Below are 24356 nucleotides of genomic sequence, written 5' to 3'. Positions count from 1 at the left end.
CGATGTCTGGGGACCCACGTTTGAGAAGCCCGGGGTGAACCCTCCCATCCTGGCCTCATCGCCTCATACAGATCTCAGAAGCTCCTAGTTCTTGTGATTTGAAAAGCCAGGCGGAAGGTGGAACTGCTCCGCAGCAGCAGATGGCAAAGAACCTGAGACGGAAATAAGTGACTTCACAGCTGCGTATCCTGAAAGGTGGTGCAGTTCGTCTGTTGTGCCTAAATTAGCACAGATGTGAATGGATAAAGCTGGACTGAAGGAAATTTAGAGGTTGAAGGGGACATGGGGGCGGCCAGGGCCTGATTTTGAGACCAAGTCTCATATACCTACCCCAGATCTCTACCCAGTTTCCCCGACCTGTCACCCCCCCCAACCGCCCCCCCAATTCACATGGGACATCACCAGGGCTTTTAAAGCCCTTTTCCAAACAGGGCTTTTAGCTTGCCTCTCCTCCGGAACGGAGGGTGTGCGTCCACATATCGGCCAAATTTACCCCAAAGTCCCTGCAAGCTATTGGGGAGCACTTCACACATGATTTGGCTTTTTCATCAGAGTGTAGCCTGATTTATATCCGGGGTTTTAAAAAATCCGCTTCTTGCACTGGGTTTTTGGGACAACTTTGAGTTTGCAGTAAAGCCCTGCAGTGAGGCCCGCTGTGTGGAGAACGCCCAGCCCCGAAGGAGCAGCAAAGAGGGAGGCAGCAATGGGACCCACGGCCAAGTCCTTCAGCCCCTCAGGTGAGGGGAGACTCAAAGGCTGTGCAGCTTGCAAGCGTGGGAGGCTGCCCCCTTCCTCTTTGCCGCCCTCCTTCAAGTTCCTCCGTCCCTCCAACCGCCTGCCTTTCTTTCTCTAAATGTGGCACCATTTCTCCCATTCCCTGGGCTGCTTCTCTGCGTTTCCTGAAGTGTCTTCATATGTCCCCTCCATGGACCAATGAGCAGGTTAGGTCAGAAAGCCAGCCGGGGTGCCAAGGGTTAAACTCCTCCCCGCCAGCCAGCGCTGCCCTCCCAGTCCAATCGGGGTCTCTCCTGTGGCTGCTTTTAATGTTAAAGATAAGCCGTAGCCAGATCTCCTGCCATCTGGCCCAGCTGCACCCTTAGCAGGGTTACAAAACCCGTTAGGACTGCAAAAGCCACGGCCCAGAATGAGACTCCCCCAGATCCACCAGACAGCCCAGGAGGGTGGCGCTGGGGCCCCCAAAGGAAAACCTGCAGTAAGCAGGGAGGGGAGGGCTGGGGAGGAAGGAAGGGGGTCCAGCCGCCCACAAAATGGCCCGGCCTGGAGGACAAAGGAGCGCAGTGTAAACAAGTTATTACAGTCCAGAGGGGAAGCATGCAGACAATGTCTGAGTTTCCCCGTTCAGCAAGAATAATATCTCTGTCTTGTTCCCATGTGGTGGGAGCCAAATACAGCCGACCCACCAGAACACACAAAAGCCCCGATCTCAGGACTGATCCGGGTTGCGTGGACACTTGGGGGGAGGGGAGCAGCTGCCGCATGTGTCCAGTTGAAGGTCTGTATGGTGTGCATGCAGACAGTGGCCAAGTCAGACCCTTGGCCCATCTAGCGCAGGCTCGTCTACACGGACTGGCAGCAGCTCTCCAGGGTTGCAGGCAGGAGTCTCTCCCAGCCCGACCTGGAAATACCAGGAAATTTATTTATTTATTTATTTATTGCAGTTTATTCAATTACTGCAGACTGCTTCTATCTGAGGCTTCTGGCTTCCTTAGATACACTCAAAAATACTTAGTAGGTTACAAAGGTAGGTTGTCTTAGGCACGCTTAAATGGGCTATAGAGTCTTTCGCAATGCCTTAGGTAGGGTGGGGGTAGGCTAGTGTTTCTTATTTTAATTAGGTTATGGGCAAACATTACAATAGTAGATCAGTATCAGGAATATGCAAAAGTACACACAGACAAAGAAATATAAGTTCCTAACCCACAGTCTGCCTAGACCATCTGTTCCCATCCTTTGCTGAATCCCCTTTTCCTTGAACTCACCCAATTCCTGAGGAGATTCATGCTTCCTGCAATCCTTTCTTTCAAGGATCTACAGAGTTATTCCATGAGAGAAACCTCCATGCTGGCTTCGACCACGAGCGAGCAAAACTCCATTGCCTCCCACTAAGCCTTTCTGCATGCACTTCTCTCCAACAAAGACCACCCTTCTTGTTCCCAGAATTCCCAGCAACCACTCTCTAGGTCCCACCCACCAGGTGTACTGATTGGCTGCACTGGAGTTCATCAGCCTGTCTGTTGAGACAAGGGTTCATTCCCTGTTAACTCTTTAGAGGGAGGGGAGGCTGATCATGACACCACCTCTCTCTCAATCACCTTGCCCAACTGTGAAAGACTGAAGAATGAATCTGGGAGATTAGGTGCTCTTCCACTGAGCTGTGGCCCCATCACTGAAGGGGAATATCTCACAGCACTCACATGTAGTCTCCCATCCACATGTAAACCAAGGCAAGCCCTGCTTAGCAACACAGACAGTTCATGCTTGTTACCACAGGACCAGCTCTCTCCTCCAAGCAATGGTGTTGACTCCATTCAGATGGCCATCCAGTAAACACACAAAGGTCTCCCCTCCATACAGGGATACTGTATGTTGTAAGAATAGGGCTCCTGGACTAGAATGGAACATAGGTACACAGGAAGCTGCCATATACTGAGTCAGGCCATTGGTCCATCTAGCTCAGTCTTGTATGCCCAGACTGGTAGCGGCTTCTCCAAGGTTGCAGGCAGGAGCCCTATCTGGAGATGCCAGGGAGGGAACGTGGAACCTTCTGCATGCAAGCATGCAGATGCTCTTCCCAGAGCAGCCCCATCCCCTAAAGGGAGTATCGTATGGTGCTCGCTTGTAGTCTCCCATTCAAATGCAAACCAGGGTGGGCCCTGCTTAGCAAAGGGGACAGTTCATGCTGGCTCTCCTCCGTTTCCAGCATCAGGCTCGGCATTCCTAGCCTCGGTTAGGTTCGCCTAAAAGAGCTCGCTGACGTTTCCCCCTCTGCAATCCAGTCACCTTTGAGCGCCAGGTTCCGGTGGGCAGACGTGAGCCACAGAGCCCAGCCTCGCTGGGCTGTTGTGAGGGGGGACGCGACGCAGACTGTAGCGTGTCAGGCTGCCAGGGGCCGGCCTGGAGCGTGGAGGCGGGCCGACTGACAAGCGCAGCGCCGTTCAAGACGGCTGGGACCAACCCACACCTGGCGCTCGCTGCCGGGATCTGTAGGCCGACAAGCGCTCCCAGCCCGGTTTCCTTTGTGCTGTCAAGTTGCCATCTGGGTAACACAGCAGGTTTGTTTTTGCTTTGCAAGGTACGGCTTGTCTGTGCCAAGAGACGTCAAAGGCAGCGTTGACCCCCCCCCTTGTGTGTCCCCCCCAGCAGTTTCCATAGCAACTTTAAAAATTTAGCCGTATGAAGCAGGATCCAGATTGGCTGCCTCGATGGAAAGAGAGAGCGGAACCCTGGCGGAGAGCGTGCTGCTATTCCTGATGTCGAACATTGGTCGTCCCCTTCCGACTGGGGGAAAAGAAGCCCTCCCTCGAGGCACGGAACCAGCCAGGGGAGGAGGCGGAGAACAAATGTGGCCCTATCGTGCGAGGCCAGTCACACGGGGAACCGGCAACGGAGCGGCCCTGGCATCCTATAACTCAGCCAAGTGGTCAGCTGGTTGGGAGCTCTGCCCTCTGAGCCGCCCCTTTCTTTGCATGTGGGTCCAGCTGGCGGACCTCAGGGTCCCAGGAGAGGGCGAGGCTTGACCCTGCAAGGCTGCCCACGTGCAACGCCTCAAGCTGGGACGGAAGCAAGCTACCAAGGGCAGTACTGCAGGATCGGGAAATGGTTCTGAACCTGAAGGTCCTCCCTCTAGCCCTATGGGTTGAATCTGGTTCCCCACCCCCCCAAAAAGAGGAGTGAGCTTTTATTCCCGGTGGAAGGAAAGCCCACAAAGGGGGTTCACCTTTCAGGAGCAGTAGCAAGCATGAGCTGCTGTCCCCTTTGCTAAGCAGGTCCTGCCTTGGTTTGCTCTTGGATGGGAGAGTGCATGTGAGCCCGTGAGTCGACATCTTCTCCTGGGATGCCATGGCGTCTGCACGGCACCAAACAGCTTTTGAAGGGGCAGGGCCCGGACTTACCCACTCGGTTGTGCAACCTGACCTTTCCCGAGGGGGTGGGGAGAGGCGCACCCTCCAAGCTTTTTCTGGACTCTGCTCCTCTCCAAGTCCACAATGGGCCATTGTTGGCAGCCCAGCTGCTGAAGGGACGGGGCTCGATGCCTGCAGGGCTCTATGGCCGGTGCGGCTTTCCACGCCATGGGAGACCAATATGGAAAAGATGGCCCCTTTTCAAATCCAGGAAAGGGGGGAAAGATTTTTCAGGCCCGTTTGTCCCGAACTGCCAGTGGATTTGCACGTCAGACCCATGCAATGCAGCGAGTGGCCAAGGCCTGCTTCTGGCGCCTCTGCCTGGAGGCCGCTCCAGCCTGCTGCCAGCCAGGTGTGTGCCTCAGTCCAGCCTCAGGTGCATCCCCCCCCCCAGGTGCATCCCTCCGCTCCCAATCCAGTGAGGACACATTCTGGCCACTCCCCGCTTCAGCGCAGCCAGACCCACCATCCGTCACACGCCGTGCTGCAAGTGACAAGGACAGGGCACTACAGCCCAGAATTTGTTCTTCCTGGAGAACGGAGTCGGGCAGACGCCAGGCCTTCCGGATCCGAGTCCTTTGAGGCCAAGACCCACCAGTTGGGACCAGCAGCAGCCATATGGTGGCTCAGGGGGTGGGAGGAGACCGTTCCCGACAGCCGCCCAGGGGCCTTATGGTAGGACGGCCTGCTTGTCTGAATGACTGCAGGTGCCCGCAGAATCCAGACAATGAAATACTCCTATTTTACAGGTGAGGAGCACTGAGGTGGAGAGAGCAATGGGCAGCATAATTACCAGCCATGGCAGACACTTTTTAAAACTCGTAATTTTACTTGGTACTGTTAAAATGTTCGGCACTGGAAACTCTACTCAACCAACTGGAAGTCACTCCAGCATTCACAGCAGATCCCCATCTACCTTCTGCCCACCCCTGCTGTATAGGATGCCAGTTGTGGGAGTAGAGTTGTCATGCCCCCCGGAATTTTGGGTTTCACCCAGATTTTAAGCATCTCACCCGGATTGCTTAGCCCACCCAGATTCGCCCAGATTTCAGCTTTTATTTTTTTATTTTTTTAAAAAGCTAAGCTCTAGCCCTTGTAGAAGTGGAGTGTTAGAGCCAAACGTGCAGTCACTGTTCTGCTCAGAAATTATTTTCCAGCCAATTTACATCATATGCAAATTAGGCACCCAAATTTGGAAAGCCAGACTAGGGCCACCCTGTAGTGGGAGCAAGCCTTGTGCCTCAAAATTGCCCCCCCCCCTTTTAACCAAAGGGACTTGGAGACGAGTGGGTGCACTCCCTCAGATTCAGCAAAGAAAATAAAATTAACAAGCATAACTTGGTTGTCCAGGAGGAGGAAATGCATGCCTGGCGAAACACTCAGGGATTTGTCTTGGGACTGAAAGGAACAAAACGGCAGTGAAAGTGGGGCGGGCACACCCTCTTCCTTGCTCTGCAGTGCACAGACAATTGAGGGGCTTGTTCTAAAAGGAGAAATCCCAAGTGCTCCCCTTTGGGCATGCCAGGGAAGTCAGTCCGACATGTCCCATGAGCTGCGGTTTCCGCCACTGTTGCCAGGGACCTCTTCCCATTGTCTAGCTGAGCCTGAGAGGAGCAGGAGCAGGAGCAGGAGCAGGACATCTTGGGGAGCTGTGCTTACTTCAGTTGTAACAAAAGCATCTTTTGGAGCTCCTTGCCACAGGACTGAAGTGTTGAGGGGAGGCACATTTCAGCCTAGGGATGGCCTAAGTTGTTAGGTCTAGGTGAGCAAAGGCAGAGGGCAAAAAGAATGTCAAGAACCCTTGGTGCAGGAACGGAGGAGGCCTTGTGTCCCGACTCCGACGGTGCTCAGCTCTCCGATCTGGGCGGCTTGTTTTCCTGTCTGCTGCCTATCCTTCTTGCTGTCCCCTTCCCAGTCTCGATGGGGAGTCACAGAACACTCTCTCTGCCTGCAAGAAGAAGGCAGAAGTTGGACGGCTCTGAACAGGGAGACTTCAAAGCACCTGGATCATGCTGATCCGGAAATAAAACCAATTCACCTTCTGGATGCATTTGTATTGTCCAGAGTTGTCTGGCTGCATCTAGAAAGGCTATTTTCTAGACAGCCTTTTCTGGCAGCCAGCCTGGGCCCCCATGCCGAGGGAGGGGCCAGTCCCAGCCCCTCATCTCAGTCCCACAACTGCTTGCCTAGCATCTCCTTGTGGTGGTTTCTCCTTTTAGACTGGAAAGGTGGGACAAAGGAAAGCTCCCGCCTCCAGCTATCAGCAGCAGAGAGCTATTTAAATCTCTGCTTAGGTCAGCTTGGCTCTGCGACAGCTTCCTGCAGCACGGTGAAAAATGAAGCCAGTCGTGGTTTTTCCATGAACAAGCCTTAAAACTGGTTTTTGCATTTCTCAACATGGAATGAAAAGGTGACATTCCAGCTCAATCAAGATCCTGCTCGGCTTTCCCTCTCTGGTTCGGACCATTCACAAAGCTGGAAAGGTTTCTTAGCACGAGGTGGTGCCATTTTATGGTGACATTGACGATGTACTCTTTGTGTGTGGTTCCAGAGGGCCTCCCCACCACCCGCTGCCGCCGAGCAAAACCCACCAGGTTCCCTTGCAGCATCCACCACAGACAGGGCAGAGGTTCTCTGGCGTGGTGGGTCCCCAGCTGCTGTTGGACTACAACTCCCATCAACCCCAAAGGCCACTGTGGCTGGGGTTGATGGGTGTGGTAATCTGACAACATCTGGGGACCCAAGTCTAAGAACAACGCCTGCCACAGTGGGACCCCAGTTTTTCCAGGTATGCTGTGTGGGAAACCAGCTGGTGGATTTTGACCGTGTGGAGTCTGATTCAAGCCTCCTTGAATCAGAAGATCCGCTGGGAAGGTGGGGCTCTGAGAGGCTGTTTCCTACCTGTCAGTGGGGAGTAATAATTCCAAGGCTATTGCAGAGATGAAGGTGGCACTTTGCTACAGGTGAGAAAAATGTCATAGAAGTTATTTTTTTCCTTGAGAAAGAAGCAAGTTCCGCTTTAATGAAGGGGAGGGGGACCAAGTCTACACACACCTTAGACTGCAGGTTGTTATTTATCCCTTCTTCAAAAATTAGCCATTTAAAACTAGAAGGAAAATGCAGGATTGACGGAGAGTGTTGGTAGCTCCCTGGATAGCACGGTAGTTGAGCAAGAACGCCAGTCATGCCTGCAAGTTTAAGGTGCCAGAAAGAGCACCCTCTGCTGGTTAAAGTCTTCTCCAAATAAGAATTCTTATAGCTTTCGCTGTCTAAAGTAAAGTGTGCCGTTGAGTCTGTGTCGACTTGTGGCAACCACAGCGCCCCGTAGTTGTCTTTGGTAGAATACAGGAGGGGTTGACCATTGCCTCCTCCCACACAGTATGAGATGATGCCTTCCAGCATCTTCCTATATTGCTGCTGCCCGATAGAGGTGTTTCCCATGGTCTGGGAACCATACCAGCGGGGATTCAAACCAGCAACCTCTGGCTTGCTAGTCAAGTCATTTCCCTGCTGCACCATGAGCACCTGCTTGGCATGCAGAGGGTCCCAGGTTCAATCCCAGGCAGGGCTGAGAAAAACCTCTGCCTGCCACCTTGGAGAGCCGCTGCCAGTCAGTGCAGACAATTCCGAGCTAGAAGGATCGAAGGTCTGGCTCGGTATTAGGCAGCTTCTTATCTCCTATGATCAGCCTGGGTGGGGAAATAAGGATGCGGCGGGATTAGATGGAGGCCACTGTGAGGAGGAGATGGAGGTGGTTTTCTCTTGCTCATTCAACGCCCGGGCCTCCTGGACTGCTGCTGTGGCTAATTGAGCAGGCAGTTTCCACATGTTTAAAGGGTTGAAAAGACCAGACCCAACAGTTCTGGGGAGTCAGTCACACAGCATGAAAGTCAGCTCCGGCGCAGGCTTGTCAAAAGGGAGGACGCAGATCAGCAGAGTCTGCAGAAGCCCAGGAAGGAGAGTTTTTAGAGGAGAAAACCAAGGCAGCGGCAGCATGGAGTCCAGAGGTGCCAACGTGGCCCTCGCCTTCCCTGGATGGCCTGGCTTCGTCTCCTTAAGAACACAAGAACAGCCCTGCGGGATCAGGCCCCCCCGAGAGACCCATCTGGTCCAGCCGCCTGTTCCCCACAGTGGCCCAGCAGATGCCTCTGGGGAGCCCACGGGGGGCAAGAGGGGAGGCCGTGCAAGTCCTCTCTCCTGCTCTTGCTCCCCTGCAACTGGGATTTAGCAGCATCTTAGAGGCAAGAGCTGGAGGCTGGAGGTGGCCCATAGCCACCAGACGAGTAGCCATTGATAGGCCTGCCCTCCCTGATTTTGTCTAAGGAGCCTCTTCATTGCCGTTTGTGTATGTTGACAGATGGGGAGAACTTGCATGGATGAAGGGAGATTGCAGAACAGTGAAGCCACAAGAGACAATACAAAGGATGCGCATAAGGTGAATCTGTCACCGTTCATGTCAAAACAGGTTTCCCAGCACAGATTAAAGAGGGAAGTTACCTGTATGCCAGCAAATCCTTTGAAGCCTCTCACAGTTGTGTAACTGCAAAGTGGACTCTTGGCCCCTGCTTCTCGTCTGCACAATGGTCTCCTCCTTTCTGTCTCTTTGTGCCACAGCCAGCCCAACTGCCTTTCCCAATCCCTGCGGAAAACAGAGCCTAAATGTATTGATTTAAAAACCTTTGTAGCCTGCGTCCCCGCTCGAACCGAGGCACCCAAAGCAACTAAGCAACTGAAAATTGCAATACAAGTAAAACAAAACCAGCAAAACATTTCTGCTAGCACTTAATCACATAGCAGCAAAGAAAGCCAACTGAATTTAAAGAGAAGAAAAACAGCACCACAAAATTCAAATGCTTGTTAGAACAAAAACATCACCAGAACACTGACAAAAAGGGGCAAATCTAACCTCCTGTGGCAAGGAGTTCCACAGATTGTATGCCAAAGCGGAAAAAGCCAGTCAGATAGGATAGGCAAAGGCACTCTGGATGCTGCAGTGCCCTAACCCTTGTGTACAGGTGACACATTCACAGTCTGACATGGTAAGGTTCTTCTTGGCGCTTTCCAGATTAAAACCCCTACAACAGATCTGCTAATTCTGCTTCCGTACTTCCTGCATTGTGATGCCACAGTCCCTGCGCTTACAGCAAGGTGCCATTCACATTTCCGATGCCTTCTTTTGGACTGTATCTTTGTGTTATAGTGCTACAATGTTGCATGTGCGTTGCAAAAAAGTAGCTGCATTTCCCTGTTGTAGGAGGTTTGCGCAAGCTACAAAAGACTGCTCCCCCTGCTGGTGGCTTTGTGCAACAGATGGCTGGACCTTTTATTTACGTTTTCAATACAATCCTGCCAAAGTGAAGAATTTTTTATTATTATTTATTTTACATTTTCTATCCTGCTCATCCTCCAAGGAGCCCAGAGTGGTGTACTACATACTTAGGTTTCTCCTCGCAACAGCCCTGTGAAGTAGGTTAGGCTGAGAGAGAAGTGACTGGCCCAGAGTCACCCAGTGAGTTTCGTGGCTGAATGGGGATTTGAACTCGGGTCTCCCTTGTCCTAGTCCAGCACTCTAACCACTACACCACACTGGCCACTACACTACTGTAGTGTGTAATCTGGAAAGTGCCCTTAAGAAGAATGGGAAAGCTTGGACTATTTCTACACAAAGATTTCTAAAGCATTTGCACAACAAGAACTTTTTCCCCAATAAGCTTGAGATTTGAGAAGGAATCATGCACCACCTCCTGGCAGATTTCAGAAAAGCAACTGCCTAGTTTACTAAAAAGTCTCCTGCGAGGATTTCTGGCCAGAAACTGAAATTCTCATGTGTCTTGTACCCAAAATGGGAGGATTAAAAAGGGGAATTCCTTGCCTACCATGATTTAAAAAACAAAGCTTTTAAACTGAGGACCTAGAATTGTGTTCTTTGCTCATGGAGGCTTCTTGTTCACAGCCAGCAGACATCTTTAAACACAGTGTTGTTATTCCTAAAAGGTTACAGCTTGTTGACCCCACATTTCTTGACTGATTTTGCTGATGTTATTGTTCTTGCAGACTGGCCGGATTGAGCCGAATTACCCCAAAGTTTGCGGGCACCAGGGTAACGTGCTTGATATCAAGTGGAACCCCTTTATTGAGAACATCATTGCCTCCTGCTCAGAAGACACCTCTGTAAGTAGAAAGTAGCAGAGCAGTCGAAACACTGAGCAGAAGAGCAGCAGCCCCATGCTAAAAAGACTTGCTTTGTGCTGGAGGGAAAAGTGCATTTTGTTCAGTGAGCAAAGGTTCAAACCACTTGGGAAGAGCCAGTGGTGCAAATCAGTGCTTCCACATGCACCTCCCCACAACTCTGCAGGATTGGGGTGGGGCAGAGGTCAACAGATCAGGACCTCTCTCTATCTTTTGCAGATGATTATTCTCTGCTTTGAAAAGCTACCCTTGGTTTTCCGGATTTCCCCTCCTGAAACTCCAAGAAGGGCTCATGTGGCAGCAATCTCTCTCTCTCTCTCTCTCTCCAAGCTGTCTCTGTAGCTCAGAGTCTCGTCTCGACCTTGTGAAGGTCACCAGCATCCCTGCAGCAGAGAGAGAGAGAGAGAGGGTGGGGCTGGAGGCTCCTGCAGACAGACCGGGTCTTCCTGTGCCAGAGCAGGCTTTCTGTGTGGGGAGAGAGAGAGGGAGGGAGACGGAGCGCAGAGGCGGAGGGGGGGGGGCAGTCCTCCAGCAAGCCCAGCTGTGGAGGGCATCTGTGCCGTCCTGTCAGGATGCTGCTCTCTTTACGAAAATGCCGTGCAAAGGAGCAGCAGTGCTCTCAAGGACCCAGCCGCACAAGACTGGGGTCACAGCAGCAGCGGCAGCAGAGAGGCCCTTCTGATTCCTCCTCTCAAGGGGCCATAAGCTTCCTGGGCCAGAGGATTTTGGGATGCCCTCCAGGGGCACATTTCCAGCAAGAGAGCGGCCCAAAGCCTTAGTCTCCGAATGCAGACCTGTGCTGGCTGGATTGAGCCCCTGGTGCTGAGGGCAAGGCACTCCACCGCCAGTCCTCCCTCTCTCCCTGGTGACTCCTTCATGGCTTCCAGGGTTGAGCCCTGGGATTAAAACACAGCCCTCCAGTGAAGCCTGCTGAGTGGACACCCAGCACGGAGAAGGGAGACCTCCTGCCTTGGAAGTGATCGGCCGGGGGGGGGGGGGCGGAGATGGAAAGCAGATTCAGGTACACCAGCATGTGGGTGTGCACAAGAAAGAGACTTTGTCCCCCCCCCTTGATCTTAGATCTGCAATTTGAAGGTAAAGCGTGCATAAAACGGACCCCAATGCCGTAGCCCCCAGATGTCTCTAGGAAGCCACAAGCAGGGCATGGAGGTGGCACCCTTCCCCTGCCGCTTGTCTCCAGAGGTGTCTCCAGAGGGGGGGCGGCAGCAAAGGAGGCACAGCGGCCTCCTCTTCCTGGCAGCAGCTCAAGTGGCCGGCTCTTCTCTCTCCCACCCTGCCTGAGAGCCAGGCTGCCTGCAGGCTGCCTGTCCGTCAGGTAGAGCTGTGTGCTGCCACTCTACCTGAGGAAGGGCCAGCCTGCAGGCAGCGTGGCAGAGAGAGGAGCGACCTGGCTGCTGCCAGGAAGCAGAGGCAGCTGCACCTCCTTTGGTGCCCCCTTGGCTGGATAGGACGCTCCACTTACTGACGAGGAGGCTCCGTTTACCTGCCGCCGCGCCTGGCCTGTCTCCAGTCAGTGTGCTGGCGCGGCCTGTCTCGTATGATCCACGTCCACCAGTGGCGTTTGCCAGATGGCAAGGCTGCCGAAAACGGCCCCTGCGCGCGAAGCCTACATGTAAACACGGCCACGCAGCCCATTTCTGTGTCTTCCTGTCAATCTCCAGCTCCTGTCTGGCGTGTCTGGCTCCCCCTCCCTTTGAATGATGTCATTGATCGCTGTCATAAGGTTCCTTTTATAGTCCCTGCTGCAGAGAGGCAGGGGGACAGCTGCAGGCAGGGCCCTGCTTTGCTGCCGGCGCCTCCTGGAGGCCTCTGCCCCTCTCTCCCAAGGGCCACGGCGGGTGGCAGGGTGGAGATTTCATGCCGCAGACTTAGCAAGACCAAACACCAGTTGACAGATCAACGGCAACCATTCTGATGGATTGGCGAAGAGTCCTTTCACTGGGTTGCAGTTCAACATCGGAAGCTGCCTTCTACTGCGTCGGTCTATCTCGCTCAGTCTTGTCTTCACAGACTGGCAGCGGCTTCCACAAGCAAAGCTGGCTATCTGGAGATGTGGCCAGGGAGGGACCTTGGGACCTTGCAGAGGAACAGCTTTCTACCGAGTCAAACTATTGGTCTATCTAGCTCAGTGTAGTCTACACAGACTGGCAGTGGACGGCTTCTCCAAGGCGGCAGGCAGGAGTCTCTCCCAGCCCTACTTTAGAGATGCCACAGAGGGAACTTGGAAGCTTCTGCCTGCCAGCGGGCAGGTGCTCTTCCCAGAGTGGCCTCATCCCCTGTGGGGGTTATCTGACACTGCTCACACATGTAGTCTCCCATTCAAACGCAAGCTTAGCTGCTTAGCTAAGAGGACAAGTCATGCTCGCCACCACAAGACCAGTTCTCCCCTCCGGAAGGGAACAACGGAAGGGTAGCGGAGTCTGTCTCTCGCAACAAGATCAACGCAAAGCCCAGGTTCACCTTCAAGACTCGCACACTGATGGCGGCCGAAAGTTTGTGTGGCCTGGGAGCAGCTTTGTCCAAGCTGGAAGGCAGGCAGGCGGTCAGCCCCGCAGACAAAGCCTTCGTCCTGCAATCATCCTTTGCTTTCCTGTCGTTCCAGGTCCGGATATGGGAAATCCCGGACGGAGGCTTGAAGCGCAACATGGCGGAGGGCGTCTTGGAGCTCTATGGGCACAGCCGGCGCGTCGGCTTGGTCGAATGGCACCCCACCACCAACAACATTCTCTTCAGTGCCGGCTATGACTATAAGGTGAGGGTCAGGGTCATGACCTCCGGGGGGTTCCTGGGCTGCACCGGCACATCTCGAGGCTGGCGAATGGAGGGCCAGTTTGGGCAGGTCTGCGCCGCAGCCGGCTTGAACTGCCTGACGCCGTTCCCTGGGAATTGTCGTGGTCTGCCTCTTTTCCTTCTCAGGTTCTCATCTGGAACCTGGATGTTGGTGAGCCGGTGAAGATGATCGACTGTCACTCCGATGTCATCCTCTGCATGTCCTTCAACACAGACGGGAGTCTGCTTGCGACCACTTGCAAGGACAAGAAGCTCCGTGTCATTGAACCTCGATCTGGCAAAGTCCTCCAGGTGAGCCGCCCCCGTTCAGGGCCACAACAGGGACCCAGGGTGAGGGGCCACCTTTGAAGCTGCCAGAGGGGAACCTCAACCCAACTTTTTATCGGAGTAGCATTATGCAGGGTGTGTGGGGGGGGGGTGTCTTGGAGCCTTCTCCACCATGCGTTCCCCCAGTCTAAATCTCTCCCTTCCCAGGCCTGCTCTTAGCCCCATGGCGGGGTGGAATACAGACCCTTGTGCTGTGCTTGTGTTTCCTGCCCAGTAGGACTGATAGCAGCTTCAGGGAGGTGGTTTTGATTGCACCAACCATACAGGGAAGAGGGTTGTTGTTATTATTTACATTTTATATCCCGCTCTTCCTCCAAGGAGCCCAGAATGGTGTACTACATACTTAAGTTGCTCCTCACAACAACCCTGTGAAGTAGGTTAGGCTGAGAGATACATGACCAGCCCAGAGTCGCCCAGTGAGTTTCATAGTTGAATGGGGATTTGAACTCAGGTCTTCCCAGTCCTAGTCCAACATTTTAACCACTATGCTATGCTGGCTCCCTACTGGTAAGTTCCTTTGGTGTAAAAACGGGCCCCCTTCCAAGATGGGAGACTCACAGAGTAGGCATTCAGCATTGGTTGAATTGTTCAACCATGAAGGGTGCATAAGTCCTCATTCATTCATTCATTCATTCGATTTCTATACCGCCCTTCAAAAAATGGCTCAGGGAGGTTTACACAGCGAAATAATAAATAAAGAAGATGGCTTCCTGTCCCCAAAGGGCTCACAATCCAAAAAGAAACATAAGACAGACACCATCAACAGTCACTGGAGGGATACTGTGCTGGGGGTGGAGAGGGCCAGTTACTCTCCCCCTGCTCAATAAAGAGAATCACCACGGTAAAAGGTGCCTCTTTGCCAAGTTAGCAGGGGTAGTTCTTCAGACTATGGCATTTCTGTAATTTTTTTTGTTATAAGCAAGTTTCTCTAGAAGGTGTATAAACAAACAAAACTGAAACTCGCTTGATAAGGACTGTTTCCTCCCCCGCCCCCAACAAATGTCAGTGTATACATCTAAATGTTATCATCAGAAGAGCTAGAACTTCTCAGCTCAGAGAAGAGCAGGAAATTCACTGTGTGTTGTTACCGACGTGGGGATGTTGATACACGACTTTAATCTTTTATTAATCAAAAGTAGTCTTGGATGAAATAGGGGAAGGTTTCTGAGTGGCATATTTGGAAGAATGTGGCCTTAATAAATACATTTATTGGTTGCATTTTTAAAAACAACAGCACCCTTGAAGGAACACAAGCTAGCTAGCACACATGGTTCCTTTCTCATCCATTTGTCCTCGCGCCAACCCTGCATGGTAGGCTAGGCTGAGAGAGAGCACCGCTGGCTCAAGGGTCAACCAATGAGTTTCATAGCTTGGTTGGGATTTGAACCCAGGTTTCCCTGGTCCTATGACACTCCAACCCAAGGATTGTCCTCAAGCCTGGGCCTCCAGACGCTGTTGGGCTGCAGCTCCAGTCATCCCCAACCGTTGTGGTTGAGGATGATGGGGGTTGTAATCCAGCGTCTGGGGATCCCTGAACTAACCACTACACTCGGCTGTCTGCATTGGTTTGGAAGAGGTAGCTGGCGGCTGCCAGGCTGGGTCGGATCTAGGCCCATCTCAGTCCAGCATCCTTGGTTCTCTTCCCAGGAAGCCAGCTGCAAGAACCATCGTGTGAATCGGGTTGTTGTCTTAGGAAACATGAAGCGGCTTCTAACGACGGGAGTTTCGCGGTGGAATACGAGGCAGATCGCCCTCTGGGACCAGGTCAGGAAACGATCGTTGGTTGGTGGTGGGGTTGGTTGGTGTCCCACCAGTTGAGGGGGCATCCAGCTGAGCAACCGAAGACAATCGCTCCGTGCAGAACAACACAGATTGCCTCTCTCTATGCGTACTATTTCTGCAGGAAGATCTGTCCATGCCCTTAATAGAGGAGGAGATTGACGGCCTGTCTGGGCTCCTGTTCCCATTCTACGATGCCGATACGCACATGTTGTACTTGGCCGGCAAGGTGGGTGAGCTTTGCCTTCTGCTTCATCGTGGTGGAGGGAGGGAGGGAGGGGCCAGGCGTGGCCAGGCGTCCTGAGGCTTGAATACATGGCAGCACTCCTGATGTCACGTGCCCTCTGAACGGCACCTGTGCCCTTCGGAAGATGCCCTGGAATAATAATCTGTTCATTTGGACTTGCTCTTCTTAGAAGTATTTCATTTTTGCCCCACACTTATTCCAAGGAGCAAGGCCTCCCTCCCTCCCTCTCTCTCTCACACACACACACACACACACAGACACATGTACACACACACACGTACACACACACACACACACACACACACACACACAATCTTCACAACCACCAAGTGAGGTAGATTAGGTTGAGAGAGGTCACCCAATGTGCTTCAGAGCTGAGGGGAGATTTGAACCCAGGTTCTAGCTGTGCGCTCGGTTATTTCACATAGGATCTTACGAAGTCACTGTTCCCAGCCTCGGTTCTTCATTTGTAAAATGGCAATAAGGCCTCACCGGGCCGTGGTAAGGCTAACTGAGATCTCACGGGGAGAATGCTTTAGAATTATTAACACATTGACCTAACAAATATGAGAAATGCTAGGATGACATTCAGTCCAATGCTGTACCCCCCACCCCTTCCTTCTGGTTGCACAAGTGATATTTTTAGAATCCCACGGATTCACCGTTGCCCTCTCACTCTCTCCCCAGGGAGATGGGAATATCCGATACTATGAAATCAGTACAGAGAAGCCATACCTCACGTATCTCATGGAGTTCCGCTCTCCAGCCCCACAAAAGGGCCTCGGTAAGGGGTACTCACCATATGGGACACAGTCTCGAGGGCTGGGTTGAGATGTCTGTGCTGCTAGTCCTTTCCCCTCAGCAATGAGAATGTTTGTGAACATTCCATAGCATCAGAATTGCCTTGGCCAACATCTGAGGTGGCTGCCAGCTTCGTGCCGCTTAGGACAGATTCCATTCTGGGTCCTGGAGTTTGGTGGGATCTTATGAAAACTGGGGGTGTCATCTTCCCAAACAAGGGAGGAGCTGTGAAGGGGGAAAGAGCTCGCATGGAGAAATCACTGTAGATCTGCATCACTGCAATGTTCTGGCATAATTTTCATCCCAAATGGCAGTCTGAAAACACAGAATTGCCCTATATAATAACTCCCGAATGATTGGAGGAGTTGGCTTTTTCTGCTAGGTATGAGGCCAAAGGATTCATTTGTGCTGTAGCCAAAATGCCATCCCCGGTTTCACAGGCAGAGAAATCGGGAGGCTGCTTCAGCCACAGGGGACAGGGTAGGCAAAATGTGGGGGGTGGGTGTGTGGGGTCTAACTGGTGGTGCTTCTTTTCCCATTCGATGGCCACCATTTTTCTCCCCACGAGCCCTCTCCAAATGACACTGGCCGCCAAAGTGTCATTCTGAGGGGGGTCATGGGTGGAAAATATGCCATCCAGTGTCACCAGTGGCGAACCCACTGTCACCCCTGACCCTCTTGCAAATTCAAGCTGAAATTTCTCCACAAGCAACACGTGGCTCAGTGTGCCACTTAAACCCTCACCACCACCACCCCACACACTTTCTTTTTCTTCCTTTTTGGCAGGAGTAATGCCCAAGCACGGTCTGGATGTCTCTGCCTGCGAGGTGTTCCGGTTCTACAAGCTCATCACACTGAAAGGACTCATAGAGCCAATCTCCATGATCGTGCCAAGGAGGGTGAGTAGGCTGCCCAAAGCAGACCCAGCCACGGGCGAGGGTTGCCATCCGGGGCCCAGCTGGGACTGGGCAGTCCAGACACCCAGTTGGGGAACCGGGGGTGAGCTGAGAACCAGAAGTCAGGGACACGCCAGAGGGCAAAGGAGCCAAGCAGACAGCCCAAGAAGGAACAGAGGAAGCTGCCCTATATTGAGTCAGACCAATGGTCTATCTAGCTCAGTATGGTCTTCACAGACTGGCAGTGGCTTCTCCAAGGTTGCAGGCAGGAGGAGTCTCTCTCAGCCTGATCTTGGAGATGCTGCCAGGGAGGGAACTTGGAACCTTCTGCTCTTCCCAGAAGAGGGGAATCCCCTAAGGGGAATATCTTCCAGTGCTCACACATCAAGTCTCCCATTTATATGCAACCAGGGCAGGCCCTGCTTAGCTAAGGGGACAAGTCATGCTTGCTGCCACCAGACCAGCTCTCCTCCCTAGCAGCCTGTCAGGAGCAAGAGGATCTTAAGAGGCAGGAAGCCTCTTATACGCTTCCTGCTGCAGGGAGAGCCAATGGCAGGTCCTAGCCATGGGGCTTACTCAGGCCCTAAAAGCTGAAAAACCTGCAGCAGGGGCAGCTGCTGCTAAAAGGGCAGCGCCCTACAGAGCCTCAGACGAGGCAGAACGCGGCAGCCAGCATTGCTTGTGGAAGCGTCATGTTCCAGACCCCCAGTTGACAGGCCCTCCAGAGTTTGCTGAATGGAAAGGAGAGCCGTCTGGCCCCACATGTGGAAAAAGTAGCCATGCGGTAGTAGTTGTGGCCTGGTCGACACATTGAGCATTTTGACAGAAATGGAAACAACGACAACAAATATTTATATACCGCTTTTCAACAAACGTTTCCAAAGCGGTTTACATAGGGAAATAATATATAAATAAGATGGATCCCTGTCCCCCAAAGGCTCACAATCTAAAAAGGCAGGATATTAAAATTTATAATATCAATACACACACACACATATACACACACCTCTCCCACTGACCACAACTGGCAGTCCTCAATACCCTATCCATGCTTTAAATAATCCTAAAATGTAAAAGACACATTATGCGAAGACCCAGCTCCCTTGAGAAGTCTATAATGCTGGGGAAAGTGGAAGGAAAGAGAAGAAGAGGACGACCAACAGCAAGGTGGAGGGACTCAATTATGACAGCCATGAATGCCCCCCGGAGAGACCTTCAATGCCAAGTGGAAGGCAGATCATCCTGGAGAGAATCTATCGATGTGGTCGCTAAGAGTCGACACCAACTTGACGGCACTTAATCAATTAATCAAATGTAAACGTTAGGTCCTTTTCATATTACTTTGTTTTCGGTCAACTTTATCTGGAATTTGCTGCAATGAAATAATGTGTGGATCCTGCAAACAAGATTTTTCCTTTTAGTATCCATGAGTTCAAATAGGCCCTTTCCTTGTGTTTGTGTGTCTATTACACAGATATGAAGGAGGATTGTAATTCAGTCCAATTATTCTTACACAAAGCTCGTCCCAGGCACTCCGGGTCCCTTTTTGTCATGCTTTGCAAGTTCCAGTACCTGCTATTAAGCCTCTCTTGTCTTGATTACGGTCTGAAGGGAGAGGCAAACACACAGAGTTTCTGCCTGAGAGGCTATTTCTGCCACAGCGAGAGGCAGCTCCTTAGGGTAAATTTGACGTGCTTGAGAATGTTCTGGTGCAATTTTCATCCCAAATGGCAGTCTGAAAACACAAAATTACCCTATATAATAACTTAGCTTCTTTCAGAGAATGAATCAGAGGAATGTTGGACATTACTTCAAGCTCCCAATGAGATGAAAAGTTGCTCCTTTTTGGTGATACTTTGTGGTTTAATTATTCTTGTCATTGCATTAATAATCCCTTTTTATTCTTCGCCAGGCTATCTGGAACTTTATTCTTTCAAATAGGCTATTTATCTTCTTTCCTCATTTTAGTCAGAAACATACCAGGAAGATATTTACCCAATGACTCCAGGAACAGAACCTGCCCTGACGCCAGACGAGTGGCTGAGTGGAATGAACAGGGGTAAAATCATTAATAATAGAATGTGGCACCACATGACATTTACTTTATAAATCTACAACCTGAGCTGAACAGTGAAAAGTCACACATCACATTTTCAAGAAATGTCAACTTCAGACATAACAATATTTTGTCAAAATTTTAACTTAAAGGGAAAAGTTGCAAAAATAGTGGGAAATCCCAAACGTTTTCAAATTTAAAACTTCTAATGTGGGTATTTGTTGGTGGCAGTGAATTCCGCAGTGTGACTCCTTGTTAAAAAAAAAGTGCTTTCTTTTGTCTCCCAGCATTTTACTGCAATGGATTACTCTGGGTTCTCATATTATGAGAGAGAGAACATTCCCCTCTACTCACTTTGTCCACATAGTGCAGAATTTTATACACTTCTATAATGTATTCCCATTACCTGCCTTCTTTCTAAACTTTTAAGCCTACTGCTAGAATCCTGGTGGTTTATGGAATCCTCCTGGACTACACCTTACACTAGAATATAAAAATTGTGAAGAGAAAACAGTGAAAAGGGTGAAAACTGTCTTTCTAGACAAATTAATGCTTTAGCATTTGCTGTCTCTCTTTTAGACCCCATATTGATGTCTTTAAAGGAAGGTTACAAAAAAACCTCCAAAGTAGTTTTCAAGGCTCCCATACGAGAGAAAAAGAGTGTCGTCGTGAATGGAATAGACCTTTTGGAAAATGTGCCCCCCCGAACAGAGAATGAGGTAAGGAACAGGCAGCTGTTCTCTCTCCAGCCTCAGCATGGGGCTTTTAAGCACCCCATATTTCCCATTTATAGCCATCCTGATTTTCTAAAGCCAGCTGTTAAGGATGCCCCCTTCAGTCCCATGGACTTTTCAGGATGGACAAGACAGAGTGTAAACCAGCATCCTTAGCTGTTCACTCCCTCCTGGTCTGGCCCACTTGTAAGCAGAAGACTCTCAGTTTCACTTTAAGAATAAAAAAGGTACACAGAGGAGTATCAGTTGCAGAGAAGGCAACCACAGATATCTCAATAGCACAGTCTGGTAGTGCCTCAAAGACTAACAAATCTATTTCAGCATAAGCTTTCAGAGATCACAGTCCTCTTCCTCAGAAGCATTAAGTGCATTCAGCCCATGTAGAATAAATGGACACAAATTTCAGTCTCCCAGAATGCTCAACTGCTGATCTGAATAGAACCAGCAGGAGAACTTCCAAGAGATACTCCAGCAGGAAACTGATAGGTAGAATTTACCAGGAGGTTTGGCTCTGTTCACTTTGGTCCAAACAAAGATGGAGATTTGGCATCTCACTACATTTCTTCAGTCAGGAGGAACGTATCATCACCGGTCATTGCAGATGTAAATTATCACTGCACTTATTGCTTGCATGCATGCATTTTAATTCACATTAAGGAGGGTCGCTCCATGGAACTTTGGCATTCCGTCTCATTGCTCACCGGTCTGGGTCCACCTGCTTAAGCTCCAATAAGGAACCATGGTTTCTGTGTCAATACTTTAACTAACCTAGCAGAGTCAGGAAGACTGCTTTATCTACTAGCACCCATGTGAACGCTCACTGTACCATGACTGCATTGTACTGTAGCGAATGCTCACCGGACTTATCTCTTACATAACAAGAAGTAGGGCTGTTCATTCATTGGGTGGGAGAGGTTTCCCACCCGGGTTCAGGAGCTGTGTGTGCTCCTGCTTCCTGCCCGCATTGGAGTGAAACACAAGGCAGACGGCGCAGGCAGTGGTCCTCTGCAAAGTGGCAGCTGTGTCGGGGAAGGGCTTTTCCTCCTCCCTCGTTAAAGAGCTGGGTAGGGCTGCTGTATGGGATGTGACCCTCCTCCACCCCAGCTGCCGCTTAGCAATCTGCACCCCCTATGTGGTGTTTAAGACTCACATGAACATAAAACAGGAGTGCATGCATTCAGCTCCTGATTCGGGGTAGGATGCTTCTCCTCCTCTCTTAGTGACCATGTGAATCGGCTCATTGACCTTCGTCCTTCCCATAGTCCGGGGACGCCTCCTTTAGTTCCTTGCTTTCCTGATTCCCATGTGCTTGTGTATTCCTGCCAACGGAGGATGACACTTCATACAACTGATGACGTGGACTGAAGTCCACACAAGTTGATGCTGAAATAAAAATGGTTAGTGTTTTAGATGCTGCAATTGTTGTTTTTGCCACAACAGAGCAACACAGCTACCCTCTGACAAATCTGGTGGGCCACTGTGTGGAACAGGATGCTGGACTAGATGGGCCTTGAGCCTGATCCAGCAGGGCTGTCTTTCTGTTCTTAAATACTGGAGTGTTTCTGCTGCTGCTACCTGCAGCATACCAAACGACTGGGACCCAGCAGCACAACCACTAACCCCTCTCTCTGTCCTGTTCCAAGCTCCTCCGGATGTTCTTCCGACAACAGGACGAGATCCGGCGGTTGAAGGGCGAGCTTTCGCAGAAAGACGTCAGAATCCGACAGCTACAGCTGGAACTGAAAAACCTGCGTAACAGCCCCAAGAACAATGAACTTTAAGGGACATTTTCCAAACAAACTCTTTGATTATACCCACTCTTTTATTTTACTGTATCCACTTAACACCAGATGAGCCACAGACCACCTGATGACGATGACCTATGGGTTCACCTGCTAACTGGAAGTATGTTCTTGTATGGTCATTACCTAGTACTAAAAGACATTCCCTGTATGATGTAACTGAGAACTACTGCATGAAAAGAACAAGGGGTTCTGTTTCTATCCCAGAGTTTCTCTTGGAGTAAGTAGAAGAGTAAATTTGTTTCTCGATACTGAAAAGTTATGGAATTAACCAAAGGGCACAGCTTTTAATTTAAGCCTTGGAACTTTTAGGGGAGTGGCAAAGGAGGTAGGTGTGTAGGTGTGCCCTGCAGAAAGCAACTGGATCTCTTACTGTTAATGTTAATTTTTTATTCCTATGCAAAGTGTGACTGACAATGCACACCAGGTACACAACTGGAATTCAGGTTTGCAAAACTGGAAGGTACAAAGAAGAGCTTAAAGTCCATTCATCCCCTCTGCCTAGGAAAGGTCTTAAGAATATGGCCTGCATACGGAGAAAGGTGCCCCCTAAGACTCCTGTAATGCTGCAGACGCTATGCTGAGGTGCATCTCTAAGAGTCTGTTGCTTCTTGAGTGCCCCTAAAACAATTGCCATCCCAATATTGCTTGTTCAGTTAAGCTAGCCTTGCCTGTGCCATAGCTAAGTAGCTTGACCCGTGCATTGACTTTTGGCTGGGTGTTAAGAGTCCAAGGACATAGCCAACTAAGAATCCCTCCTATTGAAGCAGAAGGTGCTGTATCGAAAAATACAGATGTAGGTTGTGTCTCTGGTTTCTAACCATTAAGCCTGCGTGTTGAGCTATGATAAAAGATTTGCTGTTTCTCTCCTCAAGTGATTCAAATTACCACCACTACACACACATACACAGAGCTGTAAGAGTTCACCACAAACATGGAAATCAAGTGGATATTTCATTGCTCCTAATGGAAATAATCAATGACTCTCTTTTCCAAGAATGTAACACATGAAGACGCTAGCAAGGGCTTTAGAAAAGGCAGGGGACAGGATTCAGTCCCAGTTAAGTATTTTTTAAGATCTCGTTGGTTGCCGTGGGAGCGTTAAGGGTGTGCTTAACTATCTCCTGTTGAAATCAACAGGCCCTTAACACTGCAAATGTATTCGCAAGTAAGTCCCATTAAACTTTGTGAGACTTACTCCAGAGTAGACATGCTAAGCCCGTATGTATCGGGCCGAGCTTTTTTTGATGCGTTTGCTTCCAGTACTCAGTTTGGCAACAGCTGAGATACAGGGCTCGGCCCCCTTGGCTTTCCGGTTGCTGCTCAACTACAGTTCCTATCATCCCCAGCTGCAATAAATTGTGGTTGAGGAGGATGGAAGCTGGAGTTCAACAACAGCTGGAGAGCCAAGGTGGCTGACCCGATTTAGAAAAATCTCTAGGGAATTGCAGTTGGAGAGATTCTAAAAGCGAATTTCTCTCATTTCTAGACACATTTGGAGAGGGCTTCCTGCCAATGGAGTGAGCATAAATAAAAAGGACCAGCCACCCTATGCCTTGGGGCACAATGGGGATTGCTTATGGGATCTCCAACTCAGGGTCCACCCGTTTCCTCCCACCGAAACAAGACACACCTTGCTCAGAAATAAGGCAGTGGTCATTCCTTTGGTGGAATCCTGACTCTTCTTCTAATGGCCCTGCAGGTACAAACCCTTGATTAACAGAGCGGGGAGCTATTCCTGAAATTAAGGTTTCCTAGTGAGATTGCTGTATAATAGGTTCACACTTGTGGTGTGAGAGCAGGGTCTCTGCATCTAGGAGGCCTGCCCTGTGCATATATACAGCCTGTACCCAGGACAGAAATCGGATAATGCTGGTGGGCTGGTAGAACATCCTGGCAAAGAGCGCAAGTGGTGAGCAGAAAGTCGCTGCACTTCAGCCATGAATTCACTAGGTTGCCTTAGGCAAACCGTTCTCCTCTCAGCCCCTTCAACTGCAATATAAGGAACCCAACACTGGACTACATTACAGGGCTGTTGTGAGGATGACTGATGTCCTGTATAGCTGAGGCACTTTGAATGCGTGAAAAGCACTATGTAAAATGCGAAGTTTAAATACAGAAATAGCACCTTTACTTTGGAGGCCGGGACGGAGATCACAGTGACGATATCCATGTGGGAAACGTTGCCTCTGGACATGTCAGTCTATGAGAGTTTCCCCCCCCCCAAAGATGCTCCTGCGAGTGGGATCCCAGTTAAGATTCTCCACTAGACTCAGCAGAGGGAGATCACCTCCAAGCAAGTTGGGCAGTGTGTTCCGAGGAATCCTTGACACGCCCAGTCCAGCTCTACAACCCTGCAGAACCAGACTTCCAGTCTGGGCTCTGCTGCTTGTGCCAGCAGATGTTGTGGCTGTAGAGAAATGTTGTGGAGGATGACCAGACTGTGTGAGTGCATGTGGTGAGGTGGGTAGAGTTTGATCTCATTGGAAAGGCCATGCCGAGGAGGGAATCTGGGGCAGATGCAGATTGTCCCACATGACAGAGAAAAGCTTCACCTGCTGAATGTTCCCTC

At 50.7% G+C, this 24356-nt stretch overlaps 1 protein-coding gene and 2 long non-coding RNA genes across 5 annotated transcripts in view; 1 reads left to right on the top strand and 2 right to left on the bottom strand.

Moving 5' to 3' along the window:
- Window positions 1-22647, top strand: part of CORO2B (coronin 2B) — a 52377-nt gene extending 29730 nt beyond the window's left edge. The window contains exons 3-12 of the mRNA XM_053272519.1: window positions 10197-10313; window positions 12955-13104; window positions 13269-13433; window positions 15117-15233; window positions 15373-15477; window positions 16183-16279; window positions 17083-17195; window positions 19161-19251; window positions 19828-19967; window positions 21626-22647. Coding sequence (XP_053128494.1) covers window positions 10197-10313; window positions 12955-13104; window positions 13269-13433; window positions 15117-15233; window positions 15373-15477; window positions 16183-16279; window positions 17083-17195; window positions 19161-19251; window positions 19828-19967; window positions 21626-21763 — 1233 coding nt within the window. The 3' untranslated portion in view covers window positions 21764-22647. The remainder of the gene's footprint in view (window positions 1-10196; window positions 10314-12954; window positions 13105-13268; window positions 13434-15116; window positions 15234-15372; window positions 15478-16182; window positions 16280-17082; window positions 17196-19160; window positions 19252-19827; window positions 19968-21625) is intronic.
- Window positions 5071-12070, bottom strand: LOC128334942 (uncharacterized). Its single transcript, XR_008311455.1, has 3 exons — window positions 11836-12070; window positions 8640-8781; window positions 5071-6090 (listed from the first exon to the last, which is right to left on the bottom strand). It is a non-coding gene; the product is annotated as an uncharacterized LOC128334942 (long non-coding RNA).
- LOC128334941 (uncharacterized) lies at window positions 14658-21720 on the bottom strand. Of its 3 annotated transcripts, none has more exons than XR_008311454.1 (5): window positions 21603-21720; window positions 21133-21365; window positions 18765-18927; window positions 16295-16611; window positions 14658-15624 (listed from the first exon to the last, which is right to left on the bottom strand). It is a non-coding gene; the product is annotated as an uncharacterized LOC128334941 (long non-coding RNA). The 3 variants fall into 3 exon arrangements; XR_008311453.1 differs by having other exon boundaries at window positions 16295-16521; XR_008311452.1 differs by lacking the exons at window positions 14658-15624; window positions 16295-16611 and having other exon boundaries at window positions 18022-18927.
- Window positions 22648-24356: the final 1709 nt, after the last annotated feature.

The sequence above is a fragment of the Hemicordylus capensis genome, chromosome 10 (genome assembly GCF_027244095.1).
Source record: "Hemicordylus capensis ecotype Gifberg chromosome 10, rHemCap1.1.pri, whole genome shotgun sequence".
Lineage (NCBI taxonomy): Eukaryota > Metazoa > Chordata > Lepidosauria > Squamata > Cordylidae > Hemicordylus > Hemicordylus capensis.
Note: the sequence above shows the minus strand (reverse complement) of the source record. Positions and strands in the feature narration are given on the sequence as shown.